General features: G+C 41.7%; 1 protein-coding gene across 3 annotated transcripts in view; it reads right to left on the bottom strand.

Moving 5' to 3' along the window:
* Positions 1–24,358, bottom strand: part of CACNB2 (calcium voltage-gated channel auxiliary subunit beta 2) — a gene marked incomplete at its 5' end in the record, with an annotated part of 377,082 nt that overhangs the window by 112,618 nt on the left and 240,106 nt on the right. For 2 of the 3 annotated variants that reach the window (XM_080810102.1, XM_080810104.1), the window contains one exon: positions 10,175–10,294. In XM_080810102.1, coding sequence (XP_080666228.1) covers positions 10,175–10,294 — 120 coding nt within the window. Of the gene's footprint in view, positions 1–10,174; positions 10,295–11,106; positions 11,176–24,358 lie in introns of those variants that run through there. The other variant, XM_080810103.1, reaches the window with a different exon arrangement.

Here is a 24,358-nt window from a genome sequence, read left to right as displayed (position 1 = left end):
CATTCATCTGACGTACCTAGAGTAGCCAAAATCATGAAAACAAAGTAAAATGGTGGTTGTCAAGGGCTGGGGGTAGGGAGGATAAGGAGCTATTGTCGGTTGTCCAGTAAGTATAGAAATCTCATTTTTGCAAGATGAAAAAGTTCTAGAGATCTGTTCTATAACGATGGGAACACAGTTAACACTACTGTACTGCACTCATCAAAACGGTGAAGAAGGTAAAAACAAAACAAAAGAAAAAAAACTTTAATGTGGTTAGTTCACAGTAAATTGGAACTAAGTAGGATTTAAACAAAAATTAAACCAATTGTTGGAGCCCTAGGTTGGCAATCAATCCTGCTAACCTTAGAATGCATGCTGCGGGTTAACAAAGGTTGTGCCTCCAAGGAGACATTCACATAACAATGGGGGCACCTGTCCCCCTGTGTCTTCCAGCCCTTCCCCTCCCCCCACCAGAACTGAGGGTCACCTGGTCAGAACCCTCAAAGCACCACCTGGCTCATGCTGCTGCTAGTTTAACACTTACCACATCACCCTCAGCCAGTGACACACACATCTGGCACCATCACTAGACCCTGGGTTTCTTGAGGAAGAAACCACATCTAACACATCTTTGATTTTCCTTCTCCTAGCTCCTAGCTCAACAGCATAATCACTCATCAAATGTTCACTAATTGAATAAATTCTACTGTTTCCCAGTTTCTGTCATCTTTCATTTAGCTATTGGGGGCCGAACTCAAGAGCAGAGCAGGAGGATGACAACCTTAAGCAGCCTGGAAAGGTCTTTATGTGTTCCCCCATTCAAATCGGGCAAAGAATAAGGAGAAAAATCATGTATTTATAGCTGTGTTTATAATGATACAACAAAGATGTTCAGTTACAGCTCTCAAAGGAAAAAGAAAAAAAAGCTTGAGCTGCAAAGTTTATAATAATCCTTCCCAATCCATTTATGGCTCTGAAATAGAAGTCTGTATTATGTTAACAGTCCTTATAAGGGTTCTTGCACAAGAGTGTAGTTTTAAACGTGGGCAAATTTCAGCCCTCTAGAACTTCCGTGAATAAAACCATAAACCAATCAAAGAGTGCTGAATTAGGTAATCAGGCTCTCTTTAAAACCTATAACCCTTAGCCATACTCCTAGGTAGATTGTCCAGATAAATATAACCATAAAGACATACAGAGCGATATGTGGTTTTATTCCTAAAATACTCAGGTATTAGACGATGTGAAAAGAGCACAAGGGCAGGTTAGCTCGCTCTTGATAATGAAGGTAGGAATCTGTACAGTGAGATGAAGCGCAGAGAACACCTTTACTCTGAAGGGGCTCAAAGTCCAGTTGGGGAGACAGGACGTGGACCCCGGTCATGGGTTGGATGGGATGCCCCCTGACCTGATGCGGTGAGCTGCTGTAAAGGTCACGTGATCGAGTACCTGCCCGTTGCTCCCCATGTAGGGCTGCTGAAGCCACTGGACCTAGAGACTGGCCAGACAGCACTCAACACTAAGCTAGAAAGGAGTCATTTGAATACGACTGCCACCAAATAGTATACGGTGTTCATTAAGGGAAATGGAAAGAGTGGTTTCTTAACTTTTCACACAGACTCCCCAGCGGACACTGAACTTGAGGGCGGGAGCTATGGGTACCAGTGGTTCCAAATGGGAACCCTGCACTTGACGTGTACCATGTATCAGCTCACACAACAATCACCGCAACTACAACTTCACAGGCAGCTCGCCGAAAGGTCAGGCAGCCCGTCCATGGCAGAGATAGAATTGGAGTCCGGGCAGCCCCGAGCTGGGAGGCTGTGACACAGACCACAAGACTGGAGGCACCGGAAATACTTCCTATCTGACCTCTTACAGAAAAAAATTGCCAACCCTCGGACTAACTTAGGAGGATGAAGTTAACCTTGACAGAGGTCGGAAAACGCAGAGAAGAAAGGGTTTGAAAGAAAAAGTGGAGAGCTCAATTTTAAACGGTGCTGGGTGGGGGGCGCGCAGAACGGATAAGGATGCCAGAGAGAAGAGTACGTGACATCATTAACACCAGGGAGAGAGGCTGGGGCAGAGCTTCAGATGAAAAGGAGGAGCTGTGGGAAGTGCAAGACAGTCAGGGGAAAGATAGCAGTGGTTTAAAAGTCCTTGTGGAGGGGCACCTGGGTGGCTCAAGTGAAACATACACGGGAGTCCCCGTGCGTCCGATGAATGGAGGGAGCTGCTTTGACCGATTCTAGAAGGAATGCACAGAACACAACCTGCCGGGGCCCCCTCTGCCTCTGCAGCAGCTCCTGAGGAACCCAACGGTTCGAAAGCCAATGGCATGCCTAACGCAATGAAAGCCACAAGGTCGAGGTCCGAGCACTGAGCACGGGGCTGGACGGACTTCCACGAAAGCAGCAGCAAAAGACACGGAAAAGGAGCCAGAGAAGTAGCCGCAATAGGCTTGTGTTGTAGGCAGAAAGGGGACTTGGTAGGGAAGAAGAACAAGGTGAGGCTTATGGAGAAGTCAAGGGAACACTTGAAGAAAGGTCAGTTGGCTTCATTAGGTCATGGGCGATGTTAGTCACTATCAGTAGAGAGACAGAAAGGAGTTTCAGAGAGGTGGGGAAGAAACGAAGAACTGGAAATGGGGACGAAACCTGTAAGGAAGGTTGGCACTAACAGGAAGGGAAAGATGTGTTTCTCTTAGAAGGTAAGGGGGTATCTCTTTTTCCAGAAGGGGAAGGGAGAAAAAGATGGGAGACTCTGCAGAAAAAGGCTGCAACCAGTCACCAGCCGAATCCAGGTCCTGAGGTCATCCCCTTGCACACAGACTCCGGGCTTAGCCACGTGGTGTGCTGTCACCAACATGGCCTCAGCAAACAGGACACAGAAAGGACGCGAATATTTCCCAGTGGGGCTTGCGCTCACTCGGTGTGCTTGTAGCCCTGAAACCAGCAGGAGAAGGAGCCAACCAGCCTGCGGAGGGCTGAGAGACCACCTAGAGGAGGAAAAGGAACCCCCCCACCCCAAGCTCAGAGATGCCAACCTCCACACCTGCAGGAGGCCATCCCAGAACACCTGGTCACCAGGCAACCTGCCAGTGACGCACAGAAGAGAACTGGGACCGGAGGGAAAATGGTGGGGGCTTTAAGGTGACAAGAGCAGTTTGCTCTGTGGCTAAAGCTAACGGAGAGAACAAAGGAGGATTTTTTCGGATGTCAAAGACAGCCCAGGCACCCATCCAATGCTGTATGTACTTCGTGGTCATAACCGCTCAGAAGTATTTCAAAATGCTCTGAAGACACAGAGCTTCGCATTTCCTTTTCTACTTTCCAAGTGTCTGCTGAACAGAGATCCTGCAACAGATGTTGTCATTACTGTTGGTACTGTTACCGTCACCTACCAAGTGCGATGAGCAGGGTTAAAAGCACCAGTGTTCAGGGTTATACCTCCCCAGTCACATGCATGAATTTTTGATTTCTTACAGGTAGGAAAAAAGGGCAATCTAAGCTAATGTGTATTTAAATTAACCCAAGCTACTGGAGATTCGACCTATTAGGCAGTCTTCTACTTCTGTTTGGAAGGTAATTGCTATGAGCCAAAGAGAGCTGACCATTTTTCCATGCAAAACCTGAAAGGCAGCATTGAGATCAAGGATGGGAAAGTGAGTTTAGCCTAAAATATTGTCCTAAGAAGGTCTACTGTGTTTTTTTATGATGAGCACTTTCTGCTGGGTTTTTACCCATGAAACATGGTGTTTTCCTATAAGCAGCTTTCTCATTTAATACCTGCCATATGTTTTCTAGATTCTAATAGTCTCTCCGATAGGTTTGAGAAAGAATGTAATACAGGCATGTACATATGCTTCGTCCTTACCTCCCACAGAAGTTACTCAATCAGACACGTTTTCTAAAAACATGTTTAACATTTTTGGAATTAAAAGGTCATCTTCAGGGGCACCTGGGTGGCTCAGTGGGTTAAGCCTCTGCCTTCAGCTCAGGTCATGATCTCAGGGTCCTGGGATCGAGTCCCACATCGGGCTCTCTGCTGGGCAGGGACCCTGCTTCCTCCCCTCTCTCTCTCTGCCTGCCTCTCTGCCTACTTGTGTTCTCTCTCTCTGTCAAATAAATGAATAAATAAAATCTTAAAAAAAAAAAAAAAAGGTCATCTTCAGGCTGAAGGCGAATACACATATTCATGTTTTTTTGTTTTTTTTTTCTTTCTTCTGAAAAGGCTGGTTCAGGAAGTATTTCTAATTGGGTCAGATTCTCGCATTGTCTAAGGCTTTTATGGATGAAGACAATAGGAGAAACACATTTTCTCTTTTATATACAACATGTTTACTGATGACTATGGGGGAATAAAACATGGTCAACTGAACATATGCTTCTTCCTAAAAATATTTTTTTTTGAGAAAGTATAAACCCACGGACAAAAAGAACAGGAAATGAGAGGAGAGTCGACAAAAATGTAGACTATAGAAAGTGACAGTGGCAGTTAACAAAGTAGAAAGCGTGAGAACATCAAGTACCGAGAGGCTGGAGACTCTAGTCTGAGAACATGAACCAGGTAAAAGGAAAGGCGTTCCCCTCCAACCCACCTATAAAAGATGAGCAGCTAAGAAGCTTTGCTATTGCACTTAGAACTTCCAGTGGGCTTTATACATATTTAAGAGCAAGACCCTGTAGACTGCCAAAAAGCACATCTCTGAAAACAGTCTCCAGTATGTAAACATAATACCAAATTTTAAAAGTTTGAAGAACAGGGACAGTACAGAAAAATTAAAATAAATAGCTCATGGGATGTAAGAGAAAATATTACAGCAATGGAATAAGAACAGTGAAGCTACAAAAGAGGAGAGGAGAAGAAAGCTCTTGGGAATCAAAAATTGTCAAATATAAACATTTCAATGGATGGGTTTGAAGGTAAAATGGAGAGGAGACTAGACAGTAAAACAGAGAGACAGAAAAAAAAAAAATCCAAAGAAAGCTCCCATTAAACTAGAAAATCCAAAAAAGAAGAATATACAGTGGGGAAAATGATCAAAATAAAAACCGGTCCCTTTCCAGAACTGAAGTGACTGGCCCTTCATAATGAATATTCATATGAGAAGCCGGGCATGATAAATGAGAGCTGCACCAAGGCAAAATGTCAAAATACCAAAGGCAGAGCAGTCCTTGACATATTGCAGAAAATTAAAAAACAAACCCCTCAAAACCCCAATGACATTGGTCAGCATATCAACAGTGCTGGAAGGCAGAAACACCAAAATCACATTTTTAAAGTTCCAAAGAACAGCCATCATACCTGAATATTGTAACTAGCCAAACTAGGAATTAAATGTGAGGCTAGAATGAAGACATTTTCAAGTTGGCAAGATCGCAAAAACAAAACAAAACAAAACAAAAAAGCTTTCTCTAGAAGGTTTCATGTTTTCTTGCTGCCAGCCATTTCCTGTGTTGGCATTCGCTTACATTACTTATTAGGCCACTGGCCACTTTCTATTTTTCAGCTGAACTCTTATGTCCATTCTGGAAGGGCTTTCTGTTCCCGCCAGTAGGGGGCAGTCTTCCCACCCTGATGCTCCTGACTCCCCTCCAGTATTTCTACTCTATCAGCATGATCTAAGGCCAAGACTTTTCTCTCCAAACAAACAGGAGAAGCTTTCTGCAGTCTGCTTATTTCTTCTTTGTGGCTGTGGCCTTGTAGGCTGTGTACTCACCAATGGTGCCTAAGACAATTTCCCCACCAAGGCGCTATGCACTGATGAGATAACAGTCAATTTAAAATTTCACGTTAATCCATTCCACTAAGAAGACTGCACTGAACCTACTTCAAGTCTGTGCCAATCCCTTCCACATTCAGACTTCCTAACTCAGAGTCTCTGCACATAGAGCAAAAGGGATCAGTTGTGGGGAGTAAGAGCAAAAAGAAAAAAGTTATTCTTTCAATTAACAAAAAAAAAAAAAAAAAAAGGAAAAGAAAAAGAAAAAGATGGTCCGATGACCCAGCAATTTCACTCCTAGATATATACAAACGAGAAATGGAAACATATGTTCATGCAAAAACTTGTACGCGAATGTTCATCACAGCATTATTCACAATAGCTCAAAGTGGAAACAAACCAGATGTCCACAGAACGATAACGGATAAATATATACATACAATGGAATATTACTGGGCAAAAAACAGGATTGAGGTACTGACATATACCCTAGCAGGGTGAACGCTGAAAACATCCCTAAATGAAGGTAGCCAGTGGCAACAGACCACCTGCTGCACGATTCCATTTATATGCGAGATCTGCAGAGACAGAAAGTTGGAGAGTGGCTAGGACTGGGTGGGGGGCGGTGGTTGGGAAAAAGGTGCACGAGTGCTAGCTCAGAACACGGGATTTCTTTAAGGGGCAATGAAAATGTTCTAAAGGTGATCGTAATGATAGTTGCACACCTCTCTGAATATTCCCGAAACCACCAAATTGTTTATTTTAAATGCGTGAATTACACCCCAATAAAGAGGCCTTTCAAAAAAGATCACTCTGGGAGTAAATTATGTCCATGTATTACTTGTCTTGAAGGCAAAAATCAAAGAGCACCAGCTTAAATAAGGCAAGATTCACAAAGAATGGCAAAACTGAAAAGGAACAAAACAAAACGTGCCTTTGGGATGAAAACACCAAGTTAAATAAAAAAATCAGGTCAGCTGATTTTTCTTTGTCTGAAAACTAATACATAATTTGTTCACTGTAGAGTTTACCAGTTGAAGAGAAACCATAATGAAAAGTACTGGCTTTTACTGGAATCACGGAGGGCCTGGTTAGAGAACCTTTTGTAGGTCACTTAATTTCAAAAGGCCGCGTCTGTAGTTGTACTCCTCGCCCCATCGCCTTATTTCACAGACCCGTTCTTGAGGGCAATTAATGGGTAACGTCGTTCTTATTTAAAGAGGGCCAGGATCTGAAAGGGCTGCTGCGGTTTCTTCCAGGCTCTCTCCCAGGGATCTCACCGCACGTGATCTGCGGGGGCAGTGAGATACAGCGCCCACTGAGAAAGTCTGCCTGCCGGAGGGATGCTATCTATAATGATTACAACAGGAGTGTGGGAAACTTTTGATTCTTCCAAGATGGTCGTGCGAAGTGTTTTCGACTATCTAAAATTAAACGATGAATTCATGTATTTTTAAACTTTAAAAGCTTCCTTTTAAAATAGGGCCCACAAAGTCGTACTGACATAAAGGCCTGGTGGGAGGGGAAGAGAGAAAATAAGCTAATGAGGGGCACCTGGCGGTGGACTCCGTCAGAAGAGCACTCGACTCTTGATCTCAGGGTCATGAGTTCAAGCCCCGCGCTGCGTGCGGAGATTACTTAAGAATAAAATCTTTTTTTTTTTTTTTTTAAGATTATACTTATTCATTTGACAAAGAGAGAGAGCACAAGTGGGCAGAGCAGCAGAGGGAGAGGGAGAAGCAGGATCCCCGCAGAACAGGGAGCCCGAGGCTCTCCTATCCCAGGGCCCTTGGGATCATGACCTGAGCCGAAGCAGAGGTTTAACAACTGAGCCACCCAGGCACCCCAAGAATAAAATCTTAAAAAAAAAAAAAAGTAACAAGCTAAAGAAAAAGCCATCTCCAACCCCTCTTTTGCATTTCTTCTTCAGAGGTCCTGGAATTAATAAACCAGACCTACCAAGCCATCAGTTTCACATAAAGCACACTTAAATCCTACTCCTTCCATGGTCTTCCAGAATATATTCAAATTCTCACCTATCGTAGTGTAACTCATTTGAATACATCAAAGGTTTAAGACAGGGACCTAATGGAGCACCTGGGTGGGGCAGTTGTTTAAGTGTCCAACTCTTGGTTTCAACCTAGGTCAGGATCTCTGGGTCATGAGATCGAGCCCTGAGTCTGCTTAAGATTCTTTCTGCCTACCCCCTGTACCCCCTGCTCCTGCTCTCTCTAAAATAAATACATAAATCTTAAAAAACAAACAAAACAAAACCCTAATTTTAAGTAAGCAAAATGGATGTCAACAAACCATTTATCAAATAGAAAACGTTTTGATTGTTTTGCCTTGGTTTTAAATTATCTTCATTTTTCTTTCATCTTCTACGTTATTTGTAATGATAAACTTTTTAGTCTGTATGACAAGTAACATGAACCTGGTCTGATTTGGGAAACAGGATTTTGGTCCATGCTGGTTAAAAGATATTTAAAATTTCTACACAGCTGGGTCACTTTAACTGAGGGCTTACAACACAAAGTTATGGACAAAAACTCCCCAACCAGATAACTAAAGACTTTGAAAACCAAACCTGTAAGACAGTGGGTTGTACGATCATGTGATACGAATCTGAGAAACTGGTTAATTTTGGTATGTGAAAATCACATGAATAAATTAGTGCAAATAATACACTTATTTCTGGAACACAGACTGTTATTTTTTTTTTCTAGACTCTTCTTTGCACCCCGATACAAAGTACAAGGATTCAGATTCTCAGTCTTGACATATATTAGCTACACTGCAAACATGTGGCAATGAACTTCACTAGGCATACCTCTGTTGTTTTTCTCCATTAATTTTATATTTTTTTAATTGTGTAAGAATGTTTCACAAGCGATCTACCCTTTTAACATATGAAGTACTACATACAGTTGTGTTAACTCTAGGCACCACGTTGTACAACAGATCTCTCCAATTTATTCATCTTGCATAACTGCAACTTCCTGTTGATTAGCAACTGGGCACTTCCTCCTCCTCCTCCTCCTCCTCTTCCTCCTCCTCCCAGCCCCTGGCAACCACCATGCCACTCTCTGCTTCTAGGAGTGTGACTGCTTTAGATGCCTCCTCTAAGTGGAATCACACAGGGTTCATCCCTCTGCGATTGGCTTATTTCACGGAGCATTATGTCCTCCAGCTTCATCCATAGTGTCTCCCCATAATGTTTTAAATGGGGGACACCTGGGAGAGATTAGTTGATGGCAACCGGGGCCACACCTAGCTTTATCAGCTCCCCGCTCCCGCTATTTATGACTTGTCTTGCAGTCAAGATGGTGTCAGATCTGGAAATGACTGCCCTGCCCGCTGAGGTGAGAACACTGTTTTGATGTATGGAAAGACTGCTTTTTAAAAGTCAAGGCCTCCTGGCAGTTCCTCGGCAAACTACTTTGGCAGCTGTGCTAGAGGCCATGAATATTACATAAGGGCCGTCCATGCATTCCAGCCAGAATCTCCAAGTCACAATTCCCATAGCAACACACAGAGATTTTACTCATCTCAGAAGCAGCAGCCAGCAAGAGTGTCTAATGCCACCCCTGATTTTTTTTAAGCAAGATCAACACAGTTCTTCTTTTTCCAAAGCAATAATTTTTTTTTCCCCAAAAGAAAACCAACCACCATGCGAAATGGGTTCATTTCCAAGTTACCCAGATCCCAAGGGTATACCCAAGACACCGTAAACTTGAACGACAATCTATGCTTTCAGAAATAGCTGCCATTCGAATGACTGCATGGGAAAAAGAATTCACATCGTTATAATTAGTGAAAGGAACCACTGTCTTGGTTAATACTGTACGTACAGATCTTATCTCTGATTTCCAGTCCCCCTTCCATAGATACACACTTCATTATATGATGGAGAAGAACAGGTTCCAAGGGAAGGAACACTTTTAACTGATAAAATCTTTTATGATTTATTTTTGAAAAGCATAACGCAATCTATTTTTTCAATATAAGAAAATATTACTATAGAACACCTATGGAGTAAAATTTGGGGGAAAGACTGTTCAACCCTATGAAAATACACATCAATCGCCTTGAAGAAAGTTGTTTTTCTGGGCAGAGGAATGGTTTACTGGAAAATTGAAGTGAAATCATTCTGTTACCAGAAGCAGATTTTTCCCCTTTGTATATCTGGGCATCCTTTTCTGTGTGTCTAAATAAAATATCCACCTACAGAAAGGAGTTGGTTGGATTATAGAACGAGATAAAAGCCAGGACCACTCTTATCTATCACCCTGCCTTTTTCTATCAAGGAAATCAAATACACTCCCTTTATGGCACTTGCTTAAAATCAGACAATGACATACTGTAAGAGTCCAAACATATGCTTTAAAGGAAACTTCCACAGGTGGCCCATCACAGACCCGGCACAACTGGCAAAGAAAGACCTTGGCAGGAGAGAAATGGTTTTACCTTTGCTTTTTCCAGCTGGGCCTGGGCCTGTCGCTCTGCTTCTCTGCGCACTGCCTCCCGATCTTCCTCCAAAGAAACATCTGAATCGGATGGACGGCTGGTGTAGGAGTCTGCCGAACCCTTGAGAGAAAAATTTGCATTTTAAAACAGATTCCATCTATGATGTTTGCATTGGAAAAGTCTCATTGACACAGCAGTTAGCTTCCTCGACTCTGCTATAAATTCCTGAAAAGAGGAGAAAATAATCCATTTTGTGGCAAGCCATCTAGAAACATCGTGCTCTCTCCTTTGCAGACCGTTCCCTGGGATAGTTGCGCCTACCAAGTTACCATTCCTTCCCCAGGCTGAGGGTTCCAAGGACTATGCTTTCTGGAAGCCTAAACAAGTTCCATTATAATTAAACCGGCTCCGTGGTGCAGTGCCCAGCTGAAGGGCATAGAGGGGTTTCAAGGATGGCTTCAAGAAGAGACGACATGCTAAATCAAGTATTTACAACGGGAAAGAAGATACGACTAACTAAAAAACATAAAAGAAAGCCTAACAAGTTATAAACTTCAATTCTCTGCCGCGACTCCCCTTTTAACCTTAAGCATCCTTCGGTACCTTTCTGTTCACCTGATACCTTCACTGACAAAACTGTAAGACAACAGCAGCCGGCTTCACTCCATCCTCAAGCAACACATTTTCCCCATAGCTTTACATAGACATTTAATAAACGCCGCCTAAAGAAAACACCTGCCCGGGATAGCTTCTCTGGCAATAAATAACAACATAGGAAAAGGAGCTCAGAAAATTACAGGACTCTCCCTCGCTCCCTCTCTTGCAATCAGGCTCAGATTCCTAAATCACGGGAGCCCCTGCCAGCACTCACTGGAAGGACAGCAGCAGCAAAGACAATATAGTCTCCCCCAGACGAAAGCCCTTGAGCTTACACAGATATCCGAATTCTTCAGCCTTCCTCCCTTGGCTCTTTTCAGAAGCCTGATCCAGGTGGCCTTCATTAGCCAGACAGCGCCTTTCTCATCCGCAGCTGCAGCCCCGGGCACAGATCCTCAGTGCGCGCTGAGCCCTGGAGCGCCCCGGCTCCTTTCCTATCCATGCTCTGTGCAAGCCCCTCTTCTCCGTCCCTTCCTGCCTCCGGGGCTTTCACGCCTTACCCCGGAGGACTCTGATCCAAGGAGATTCTTATTTTCCCATTCCGGGCGCGGGGGTGCAAAAAAACAAAAACAAAAACAAAAAAAACCCCACAAAAACCCAACCCAAAAAAAAAAAAAAACCCCAAACACTCGAATGCCTTATATTGCTTTAAAATAAAGAACACTTCAAGTGCATTCAAAGACAGGCATCAACTCGTTCTAAACTTAATGCATCTTATCACTCTCAATATTCTCTGCTCTGGGATTGTTACAGGAAATTAGTTGTAAGAGAACCTTTAAAAAAAAAAAAAACCTAGAGCAAAACGTATGCAGTGACATTTGCAAGTGCAAAGTTCAAGCCTTATCTTCAGAGATCTGGAGGGGGAGGGCGGAGGACGCACTCACCGCACTGGGCATGCTCCATATGTAGCCTTTTTACGCAGATGCCTACATCACACTGTTAGTCTATGTCAAATTGCCATTTTGCATCCGAAGTGTAAACAGCTGGAAAGGGCTTTTCAGTTCTATAGTAACAGGCACATGGTATGTCTGTCATGTAGCCGTTGCAGTTGAAACATTCTCCAGAGACAAAGCATGCACTCTTTCCATTTAATGATCCCTTTCCATCACTCTGCTGCAGAAAGTATATCCTGTGCCATAAGACAATTCAAAAATAAGCAATATGATACACACGTTATTGGACAGGAGAAACCAATGAAGATGCTTATCAGTCACAGCATCAACCTGCTCTTGATTGCTTGTGACTTTCCAAACAAGATGCAGGAGACCCATTTGCCCCTTTAATTAGGACATGAAAGTAATCACAGCTCAAAGCAAGGAGTTTGAGCTCAAAATGACTTTGAACTGCTTCTCCAACTGAGGCAGTTTGAAAGAAAGTCCGTAGACTGAATAACAGTATGAATTTTCAGAACAGTAACTATGAAGAAATTGCAAAGCTTGGTTGGTTGATTAGCTCAAGTTAAGATTTACAGAATAATTTAGTCCAAGTTCTTCTTATAAATAAGGTGACTGAAGTTTGAGAAGAGAAGATACTAATTTTCTGTACTAATTGGATTGCATTTTTAAAGTTCTCTGAAGAAATACACACTTCTAGATCTCTTAAAGTAAACATAAAATTCCACCACTGCTTTCCAAATTACAGTTTTTTTTTTTGGCGTGGTGGGGAGGGGATTATTCTGTAAAGTCTCATGCAAACGAAAAGATGTTTTTTAAGAAACTCTTTGTTACTTTTTCTCTCTTCCTTCATTCCTCCTTCCTCCCCCCGCCCCAACCTTTCATCTATGGACTAAGACCAATCTTCATGATGTAAATCCTAGAAAATACAGTAGAATAGAGGCTTCTGAATAAAAGTTACAGATGGAATGCACCTTAATTGTGGTATCATAAATCAATAACCAGAATATTTATATTCTTGTGAAATGAATGTGAAATGTATGGGAGATACCGAATGCACTGGAATTTTTTATTCCAGTAAGATTCACAACAGGAGAAATAGGTACTTTTCCCGCACCAACTCATATCCTAGGGGATCCCTAATCTTCCCAGAGAGCTTCTCAGCAGGAGTAGCATGGTACAAAATTACCAGGAAGCATAACTCTATCCCTAAAAGGGCCTCAGGCCCATTATCACAAGTGTTGGCATTTCATTTATTTATTTTTTAATTTAATTTAATTTTTTTCAGTGTTCCAAAAGTGTTGGCATTTTAAACTCAATCACCCTGAGGAAGGTTCAGTTCACACCTCAGTGAGGATACAAAGGTTCTGTCCTTAAGAAACCCCATAATATGGAGAGGAAGAGCCCGACACACACATAATTGTGTGCTATCCCCTTCCCTTTTGAACAAAATAAGATTGAAAAAGTCCTTTGCTAATAATCAGATGTAGCTTTTAATTGCACAATCATGTTGAGACCTGTTTCCAGGTTTAAAGAATAAAGCTTTAAAAAAACCCAACAACTTTACAGTGACTTTTGGCAAAGATCTTCTGAATATTTGCAACAATATATTAATTTCTGGCTCTTGTAAAATATGAGATGGGACTCTCAACTGATGTGTAATGTAACTTATAGAAAGAGTCACGATTCTTCCATCATTCTTTGTATCTGTATTAATAAGAGCAAAATGGCAAAATTGTTTCATTACAGAAGTTGCATGAACCCACTGCAGAGAGAGACACAAATAACGGTCACTTTAAATTCTCTCACCCAAAGATAACACTATTAAAGAGTAACATGTTTTAGCCTCCAGAATTCTTGTGTTTTTGAAAGTCACCCTCCCCACATGCGCATTACAATTAATCTGCTTCCTTCTGGGAGTGTGGATTTATGCAGTTAGAAGTAATATATCTAATTAGGCTTTTGCCTTTGGTACCATATGGACTTTCTGGGTCATTCTGCCTCAAGTAGTCTTCAGTCAGTAACAGCTGGCAGGCCATTCCATAACTCCAGAATAGGTTATTACAAGATGTACCCTGGATCTCTTGGGTTGCTACAATGTGATTAACTGGTCTTTTATAGTTTTGTCCTTGAAGCTACCTCCCATGTTCAGCTACAAATATTTCCTTTTCTACACCTTAATATTCTCATTCCACATTGTAGAGTTCCAAGAGGTAACTTGCAACCTGATGTCCACCAAAACTCATTCCGGATCATTCACTTTTATCCTCAGAACTCTTACTCCAAATATGTGTGCATTGCTTATGGGAAAATTAGTTAAATTGGATTAACTCATGCTTTTTAACAATTTTTATTATTATTAGTTTTTTAGAGAGGGAGAGAGGAGGTGGTGGGGAGGGGCAGAGGTAGAGGGAGAGAATCTAAAACAGACTTCACACCCAGTGTAGAGTCCAACTCGGGGCTCAATCTCGCAACCCCGAGCTCATGACCTGAGCTGAAATCAAGAGTCAGATGCTGAACTGACTGAGCCACCCAGGCGCTCCTAACTCGCGCTTTTTATCTACTCTTCAGATTTTATCTTTTTCCAATTTATGCCAAATACGTGCACAAAAAAGCGTCGTCCTTTTCCTTTAACACCTTTTTTCTGTATTTATAAAGCCTGCTTTTTGGATGCCGTACTCTGTTTCAATCATATATCTTCCCAGCATCATTTTTCTGGAGCATTCTTTTTCTTGTATTTTCCCTTTTAAAGCCAAAAGGGTAAGAGTCATAAGCCTATTCAGGAGTGGCATCTTGGATCCCAAAGTGGTCATCTATTTCTGTAGAAAATCTTCATATAAAAGCAATGCTCTTGGGAAAAAACAATTTCTCACAGTATTCCAAGACTACCCTGATTCTAGATAAATCTACGTTCCATCCCAAACCCTCGACACTTCAAATGACCCTCCACATGTATAAGACAATGCTAAGCCAATGGCAAGTTTGACTTCCATTGTTTCCTCCTGACCTGCCATGGGATACATAGACATCCCATTGCCATACCCTTCAGGCCCACGCTTTCAGAAAAAAGCAAGATGTGATGGACTTCTGAGGCCAAGGACCAAAGGGAAGCGTTCTATCTTGTATTATCTGCTTGCATTAGCTGGCAGAGATAATTCTTCTATTTCTCCTATTGTCATCTCTTTTCACAGGTCAGAAGAATTTTTTTTTTTTTTCTGTGAAGAGATCTGGATCTCTAAGAAAATGAATTGCTAACCCCTGCGTTGTTGAGGTTACAACAAAACCATAAACTGTTCACTAATGATAAGATCCTGACTCCAAAAATTTTAAAGTGGTAGACCACTGAGATGAAGTACATTTACATGAATCCTGCATACTTTAGTTTGCAAATGTCATGGAATTACTATTCATACCGATTCAATTAATGAAATTCTCAAATGTGATTGGCCTCCCATTTGGCTTAATGTGAAACATTAACCAAGGTCATGGTAATAAATCCATGTGAGTTCATCCCTGTGTGGTAACTTTGATGATTATGTAAAAGCTAAGATATTAGCTTCAATTTTCTCAAGAGCACAGGGAAATTTAGAAACTTTTTGTAATTGCCCTAGGTACTGACGAAAGGACTAAATGTTACCCAAAGCAAAACCAAAACCCAACCACATACATTTACTGAGTACTTCCTACTTTGTAAAAGTGTACTGTGCTCTGACTCTAAGTTAAATGCTGGGAATATGACAGAAAAGATGAAAGCTAAGTTCCCATCAGGGAGCCTAATAATCTAGTTGAAAAGGAGACCATTTTTTTTTTTTTAAAGTAATCAGAAAAATAATCCCAATAAGAAAACACAAAACAGGCTGAGAAAAAGAATAATGGTGAGCAGGAGCTATTTTAGTTAGGGTTATGAGACAACATTCTGAGATGTTATTGAAGCTGAAATATCCCACAGGAAAACGACGAAAAACAAGTTAGCTTTAGAATGTGTTGAGAAAGGCAATGTGCGGGAAGACAGAAGCGCATCTGTTAAGGCCTGAGGACAAGGTTTACTCAGCAGTTTGAGGAAGTGAAAAGAGATCAGGGTAGTTTAACATGATCCTTTTTCCAGAGGACTAATTTCAGTCTCTCCCTCCTTTATTCCCTTCTCTTTCTTACTCTGCAGGTAGATATACACTGAGGCACACTTGCATTAGGGATTTGGGGAATCCTTCTCATTTTTTATTTTTAAAGATTTTATTTATTTGACAGAGAGACAGATCACAAGTAGGCAGAGAGGCAGGCAGAGAGAGAGTAGGAAGCAGGCTCCCTGCCAAGCAGAGAGCCCGATGCGGGGCTCGATCCCAGGACCCTGGGATCTGACCTGAGCCGAAGGCAGAGGCTTTAACTCACTGAGCCACCCAGGCGCCCCGAATCCTTCTCATTTATGGGGCATCACCTCATAGACTCCTTATCCCTGTGGCATTTAAGTTGTTAGTAAAGTCCACATTGTGAGGAAAATCATGTCTTCTGACACTTAAACAGAGTTCTCAGATTTTCTTCCTTCTAAATCCAGCACTCTCTCCCAAGACTCTGTCTGTTTTTCAGATAGTGGTATGTTATGTTAATAATTAGAACAATCAATTTATTACGATTAGGCTATCTATAAGAGTGATCATAATAATAACTGCTAATTTTTTATGAATGCTTTGACCCTGTGCTAGGCACTGGGCTGATTCACCAACATTACATACTTGAATATTAAATTTTTACCTCCATTGTCACTGATGAAGAAAACTGAGGGACAGGGAAGTTCTGTGACCTGACCGAGATGACAAAGCTAATGATCAACGGAGGTGGGAGGCAGATTTTTTTTTTTTAAGATTTTATTCATTTATTTGACACAGAGAGAGATCACAAGTAGGCACAGAGGCAGGCAGAGAGAGAGGAAGGGAAGCAGGATCCCCGCCGAGCAGAGAGCCCGATGCGGGGCTCGATCCCAAAACCCCGGGATCATGACCTAAGCCAAAAGCAGAGGCTTTTAACCCACTGAGCCACCCAGGCGCACCTGGGAGGCAGATTTGAAACTGAATTCAAATCTGAATTCAGGTTCCTTGCATGCATCAGTTCATACAAAAAAAACCCAGCACAATCCCTTCCTGCTACTAATGTTTCTACTTGAAAACGCTGATGATTGAAAACGCTCTTTTACTGCCTACCAGGCACACATGTCGCCATTTCTAATGGTCATAAAATGCCAAGATGACTTCCAAGTTCTTCGTTGTCTTTCCTAAACCTAGCACGCGTGCCCCCCCCCCACACACCCCCTGCATATACATTTTCACAGAATCTCAAGTTTTATCTTCCCCAAAGGCACAATGAAGGTCCAACGAAACAGATAATTTCTTATTCATCACCGTAATACTGTTTTGTGCAAAGAAGCATTCAAAGAGTTGGCTGCTACCGTGAAATTTTCCTCCCTTCAGAGAATCTCAAAATTGTAAAACCTTCTTTTCATTATTCGTCTACAATGGGAAGTAGATAGGTAGAAGAGGAAAACAATGGAAGTCAAGAAACCAACTATTTAAATTTCTCTCTTTTCCCTGAAAATGAACATAACTTTGGCAAGCTGGCCTTTGGTAGCCATGCTGGCAGCTAATCTTGCCAGAAGCTGGCTGGAATTCAAGCATCTTCTGAGTATATGATCGACCAGGAACGGTTGCTGGTGCTCAGCACTGAAGCTGAAGTTACTAAGAAGTACAAATCAGAGACATGACTAACTCACCTATCTTTTAGAGGAATATGTTTTTTTTTTTTTAAAGAGTAATATATTAAAACGCTGTTACCACCAAAGTATGCCTTAAAGGAAGGGCATGTGGCTGTTTGTATTTTGCAGAAGAACCCCTGTCCAAAATTTGCAAAATTTGATGTCGCTAAAAAGAACCATTTTAAAAAAGTTAAAATTAGATGGTCATGTTTTAAAAAAGATTTTATTTATTTATTTGACAAACAGAGATCAGACGTAGGCAGAGAGGCAGGCAGAAGGGCGGGGGGGGGGGGAAGCAGGCTCCCTGCTGAGGAGAGAGCCCGATGCGGGGCTTGATCCCGGGGCTCGATCCCAGGACCCTGGGATCATGACCCGGGCCGAAGTCAGAGGCTTAACCCACTGAGCCACCCAGGTGCCCCTAAATGGCCATTTTTAATGTTATTTTGAGTTTGGGATTTTAGGCATAGGATAAATAATTTCCCTTCATAATTACAACATTGTGTGTGGCGGGGGGTGGGGGATGCTGAGGGAGGTTTTTAGGTCTTTCATATATGTTTACTGATGGTGACAGATGACAACAATGTTTCACGCTATATAATTTCTTCCCTAAAACTTTACCTTTCAGCCATGAAAATGGAAATGAGTAGGCAAGAAGCAGAAAAATCGCAGTCTGGGAGAGTTGACTTTTCCTAAAATACTGCTGAAAAAATTTAAATTAAATGAGGGAAAAGGAGTGAATGAATCAGACACAGGACATTTTTGGCACAGGAACTCATGGTGAGTATAGATGCTGTCAGAAACTCTGCGTGGACATCACTACCTTCGGTCTTCCCACTGAGTCATTCTAATCAGCAGACACATGCTCTCACTCCTCTCTGCCCAAGAAAACCTTCCTTTGATTCCATTTTCTCTGCCACCTCCCATCCCATGTCTTTGCTCTCCTCTGCAGAAAAAAAAAATGCCCCAAAGATGTTGCCTATATTCCCTTCAATTCTCTTCTGGTTTTCTCTTAAACCTACTCTCTCCCTGCCGTCCACCATCACTGCTCGTCAAGGCGGTCAGTGATGGGGGCTGAGTCCAAAGGGCAATTCTCCGTGTGCATCTTTCTTAACCTATTAGGAGCACGGAGCGTGGTTGTTCAGTATCCTTCCTCATCCTTTATTCCCTTTCTCAACGGGGCTTCCAGAAACCACTCTCTCTGTCCTTCTCTTACCTGTTGGCTGCTCCTTCTAAGTCTCCTTTGCTGGTTATCTGCTCTTCTACCATCTGCTGTGGCCTCCTCCCCACACACAGCCGCCTTCTTTCTGCTCCAGCCTCACTCATCGCTTCACAGGCACCAGGAATGCTCTCTCCCTACATTTCCACACGACCAGCGACCACCTCCTTCACGTCTTTGTTCAGACTTCACCTTCTCTCTCTCTCTCTCTTTTTTAAAAGATTCTATTTATTTATTTATTTGACAGAGAGAGAGATCACAAGTAGGCAGAGAGGCAGGCAGAGGGGAGGGAGAAGCAGGCTCCCTGCTGAGCAGAGAGCCCAATGTGGGGCTCGATTCCAGGACCCTGAGATCATGACCTGAGCCGAAGGCAGAGGCTTAACCCACTGAGCCACCCAGGCGCCCCCAGACTTCACCTTCTCTATGAGGCCCTTCCACGACCATCCTATTGCAAACTAATCCCCAGGGCCCTCTGGTATCTCTAATTCCACTTACCCTCCTCTACTCGTGCTTGTAAATGGTGCTTTTACCTTCGGACACACAATGTAATCTGCTTATTATGTTTATCATGTGGGGGCTTTCTCCCTGCAATAGAAACATCCATGAGGGCAGACATTTTTTTTTCCTGTTTTGTTCACTCATTTACCCCATGTGCCCAGAATAGTAGCTGGGATGGCATACTTGCTCTACAAATATGTGTTGAATGAATGAATAAGGGTTACCAGAGAGAGACAGAGAGCCTGTTCTCCCTCACACCCCATGTCTCAAACCTCCTCCACTACAAGGTCCTCCTTAGCCTTTCTAAACATTTCTAAATATTCCTAAACATTCTCAGGTTGCCTCCTTACTAAGAAAACACCAACAGCAAATTGACCCAGATGGTGAATGGCTAATAAAGACTTGGTGCAGTGAGCAAGAGAAGAAAACGAAGACCTTAGCCTGAAGATATACTTGGTGTTTTATCGTGACCCTCAATAAATACCAGCTCCATGAACTTAGTGCAAATGTCAGCTATGATCAGTTGATTAAATACACTTGTCCCCTAACAAGCAAACCACTTAAAAAAAAATCATTGTACTTAAAATGTATACTGCAACCTTATTCCCAGAAATGTAGTAGAGATTTTATATTTCGAAAATATGATTGAAGCTCATTTTCTATGAAGATCCTTTTCTCATTGATTGTACTTCTTCATTCCAGGGATTTAAAGTTCCAGTCCTAAAACGGCCAAGGACTCTTTGTGTAGCCATAGGCAAGTCATGTAAACATTCTCCAGGCTAGATCCCCCCTCTGAAAAAGGAATATAAAAACAAACAAAAACAAAAACAAAAAAACGGTGCTACTAGAAAGAATATTCTTAAAAATTTTCTTACAGATGGCTGAAAAAACACTGTAAATATGACATATTGTACGACCGTTTACTGACTTTTACTTCTCATGCACTAGCCCTGCTTTTCCTATGGGGACCGAATTTAAATTCACGGCAGAAAACGTGACTATACATACAATGTCTAGTAAGACAGAGTGTTCAAGAAAATCAAGCCAGCATAGAAGGAAGATATTTCTTCAAGCAATTCTGGGTGATATATTTAAAAGGAATGCAACTGACTAACTGGTCAGATACATAAAACTCTGAAACATCTTAATGGGCTCTCTTTCACTAAAGGTCACATCGGAAGATGATATGTCCATGGTGAGCCTTTTCTTGAGTGGCAGAACAATCAAACAATAAATCTTGGCCCCTGCCTGCCGGGGTGAACGCTCCCAGGTGTGGCAAGGCACAATCAATCCAAGGACATTGAAGGATAGTCATCGGTGTCCTCCGGGGAACCACAGAGCTGTCGGAAGGGCTATGGTTTCAGTCCTTAAAGATTCTACCCTCTAAAATGTTCTTTGCATATACAGAAGTTCTATTAATTGATAAAACTGCCAGAGATCGGGAGATCTAAGTAGACAAAGGTTAGGGATACAAAATTCACAAAAAATCAACTCGTCACAAGCATCTGGAGGAAGTGTTCAGCCTGCTCAGTGAAACACAAATACCATTTCCTCATTAAATGAGTTCTCTCTGCCAAGTACCAATTCACAATGTTATGAGGATACATTAAAACTGATGCTTTAACATCTTGTTGATAGTGTTTTGACTTTCATTAAACCCTTTGGGAAAGCGATGTTCTTTCTGTTTGTATCTAGACATGTATCCAGACTAACATGTATTTAGACTATAATGATTTCACTTCTGGGACCTGTCTTAAGAAAATTCTAAAATTATGTTCCATACAACACTTAGATTATTACATAACCTTAATAATAGTTACAAAGCCTGCAGAGCATTATAGGCAAATATTATTGATGATTATATTTGGTTAAAAGGATAAAGAAATAAAAAACCTGTATCATTTCTTTTTTAAGATTTTATTTATTTATATGACAGAGAGAGAGCATGAACGGGGGGCGGGGGGAGCTGCAGAGAGAGTGAGGGAGAAGCAGGCTCCCCACTGAGCAGGGATCATGACCTGAGCCAAAGGCAGATGCTTAACCCACTGAGCCCCCCAGTGATACGCCCCCGTATCATTTCTATAAATACATACATTCGTGCATGTAAAAATACTGGGAGGACACAAAATGAACAGAAGAGATAAGGTTGGATTCACCGTTTTTAATGCAGGGAGCTAATTTAAATTTTTTTTCTGTAATGATACCATTTTTGAATAGAATTAAAAAGCTCTTAATGCAATTGAATTTTCTAACAAAATACCCTGAAAGTATTTTTTTGTGTTGCATAAAAGAGGATTGGCAGATATATACTTTCTATAATATGTTGATTTAACCTTGATAGTTTTTTGCATGTGGCGAAGGAAGACAAACTCTGGATCTTCTGAAAGACTCTTTATGAACACTAAAGGGAGGAAGGGAGGAAGGGAGGGAATATGGATGCGCGAATTACATCAGGTAAGAAATAAGAATTAAAAGAAAAGTACTGGAACCTGCAATGTTAACATTTTAAAGTAATACATATTACATTTCTCTGTAGAAAATGCATTAAAATGATTATGCTAAGTTTCCACTGAAACATTGGGAAGTTCTCATATGACTGCTTAAATAATTTTTTGCTACTGGGTTAGATACTTAAGCAGGCCAAATGACTCAGTAATTTGGTCTTAGATTATTAATATACTGCTCTAAAAGTCTAACCTTCCAGAAAGATATGACTTTGGTTCAGAGAGACTTAATATTAAAAACAGGCTACGCCATCAGGGATTTGGCTGGAAAAGTGCCAGCGGTATGGAGCATTTAGAAATAAAGATCTGCAAAGTACCCTACTGACCTAAAATAGTTAATGCATCCCTTAAGCAGCTAACCTACCTTGGGGAGGTGATTTAAGAACCAGAGACGATCTGGTTTAAACAAATCTATGTTTAGAAATGTGCTGCAAATTTTAGATTGTTTAGCCGGAGCTGTGTTGTTGGGTATGTCAATATGCTATTAATGTTAGAAAATCCAGACTATATTAAGAAGACTTAATAAGCATCGGTCATAGCCACTTGGTAAAAAGCAATTCATAGGGTATTTCCTGTCTCACAAATAAAGCATTTTTGGGGGCAAATATTCGATATGTGGCTTCGTAGACCAAATGCTTGTGTCCCCCCACCCCCTCAATTCATATGTTGAAACCTAATCTCTAAAGTGATGGCGTTAGGAGGTGGGCTTTTGGGAGGTGATGAGATCCTCACAGTGGAGTCCTTATGAACGGAATGAATGCCCTTGTAGAAGAGACCACAGAGAGCCCCCTTGCTCCTTCAACTACGTGAGGTCCCAGCAGAAAAGAGGGCTGTCTGTGAACCAGGAAGCAGGCTCTCACCAAACACCGAATCAGCCAGTGCCTTGATCGTGGCCTTCCCAGCTTCCCAAAGGTGAGAAATAAATATCTGTTGTTTTTAAGCCACTCATCTATGGTATTTTATAATAACAATTCACATGGATGAAGACACATGGAAATACATGTTCTGATTTAAGTTTAAAAGTATAATGGACGTTGGTGTTGGTAAAACCTCCATCAAGACAGGCAAAAATGGTGTGGCAGTTTGGTAAGAAGACCGTTTGGTAAAGATTAGAAAAGACCAGGTCACTGCTGCTGACCATGCCTGTCGACACTTGCACGATGGCCTGGGGACCACTGTTTCAGAGCCTGTTATATGCCAGACGCTTCTACTGTTAAAACAGACCCCAAACGTGAGCACTTCAAAGCAAAGATACATCTACTAGTTCTTCCACTCCACTGAAATATCAATCATTTAGTAGTGTGGACAACTAAATTTATTATGATCTCTCCCTCCCCAACATACACACACACTAGACTGTACCGTTCTACTTTTCCTGTCCACAGGATGGCAGAAAATTGGGTGGTTTGTTCCCCCCCCCCCCCCCGCCCATGTCCCTAGGGAGAATGCACATCTGGGAAGAAGAGCCCGTTGGGGTTTACTGACGTTCCAGAGGTGATAACCTACACATGCTTTTATGACAGTTTTGGTAATTTCTATATAGGAGAGGGACAGATGCTACGAGGGAATGTAGCAGGGAGATTAAGTGGAAGCTTCTAAAAGGAAAAGTAAATTTAGGCCGGGTTTGACGTCGAGAGGCAGCAAGTTATAGAAAGAGTTAAGGGGAAGATGTTCCAAGGCAGTAGGACCAATTTGAAGAGGAGAATTCTCTTGGCATAGTTAAGGAGTCAGAGCTTAAGGGGCAAGAGGAAACCTTTTGAGAGAACTCATTGGAATATGCCTTTGGCACTTAGTACTTCTAGTGTAAACTGATACATCCAACTACCAAGGGAATTAAATTATGGGCATACCATTAATTCCTTAACTTTTCTGGGAGGAATACATGCGATCAGTTTCAATGATCCTTCATCATCATCATGATTACAACCAACCATTCCTTCAATCAGTACCTACCGTGCACCAGACACTGAGGATCCAAGAGTAGGAAGATACATTCCCTGCCCTCGAGTACCTTGCAGAACCCGGATCAAATACTAGTTAATATTTTAAAGTTCCAAAACACAAAAACCATACATTTTATTATGTAAAATTTAAAAATTATAAGTAAAAAAAATCCAGTAATAACATTTGGAAAAAATTTACAATAACAAAAGGTTCCCCTCTTTCATATCATAAGAGATCTTGGAAACCAATAAGAAAAAGATCGATACTACTAGAAAAATGGGGGGAGAAAAGGAAGATATTCACAGAAAAAGAAATGTTTTAAGCATATGGAAAATACCCAACTTTAGTTCTGATGTTAAAAGAAGCAAAATCAAAGAAGATACTAGTCTTTATTGGCAACGATTAAAAGCAAAGCCCTTGTTAGTGTGGTGCTCTCATCTTTGCCCCTGAAGGACAAAATTTGGTTGCACTTATCAAAATTGAAAATTCATTTATTCTGTGACCAATAATTCAAATTCTGATTCTATAACTTTACTCTTAAAAGTATATACAAATATATATAAAGAATGTATACATAAGAATGTTCATTAAAGGGGCACCTGATGGCTCATGGGTTAAGCCTCTGCCTTCGGCTCAGGTCATGATCTCAGGGTCCTGCCATCAAGCCCTGAGTCGGGCTCTCTGCTCAGCAAGGGAGCGTGCTTCCCTCTCTCCCTCTGCCTGCCTCTCTGC

This window comes from Martes martes (genome assembly GCF_963455335.1).
Source record: "Martes martes genome assembly, chromosome: 8".
Taxonomy (NCBI): Eukaryota; Metazoa; Chordata; class Mammalia; order Carnivora; family Mustelidae; genus Martes; species Martes martes.
The sequence above is the reverse complement of the archived record's forward strand: the minus strand, read 5'-3'. Positions and strand labels throughout refer to the sequence as shown.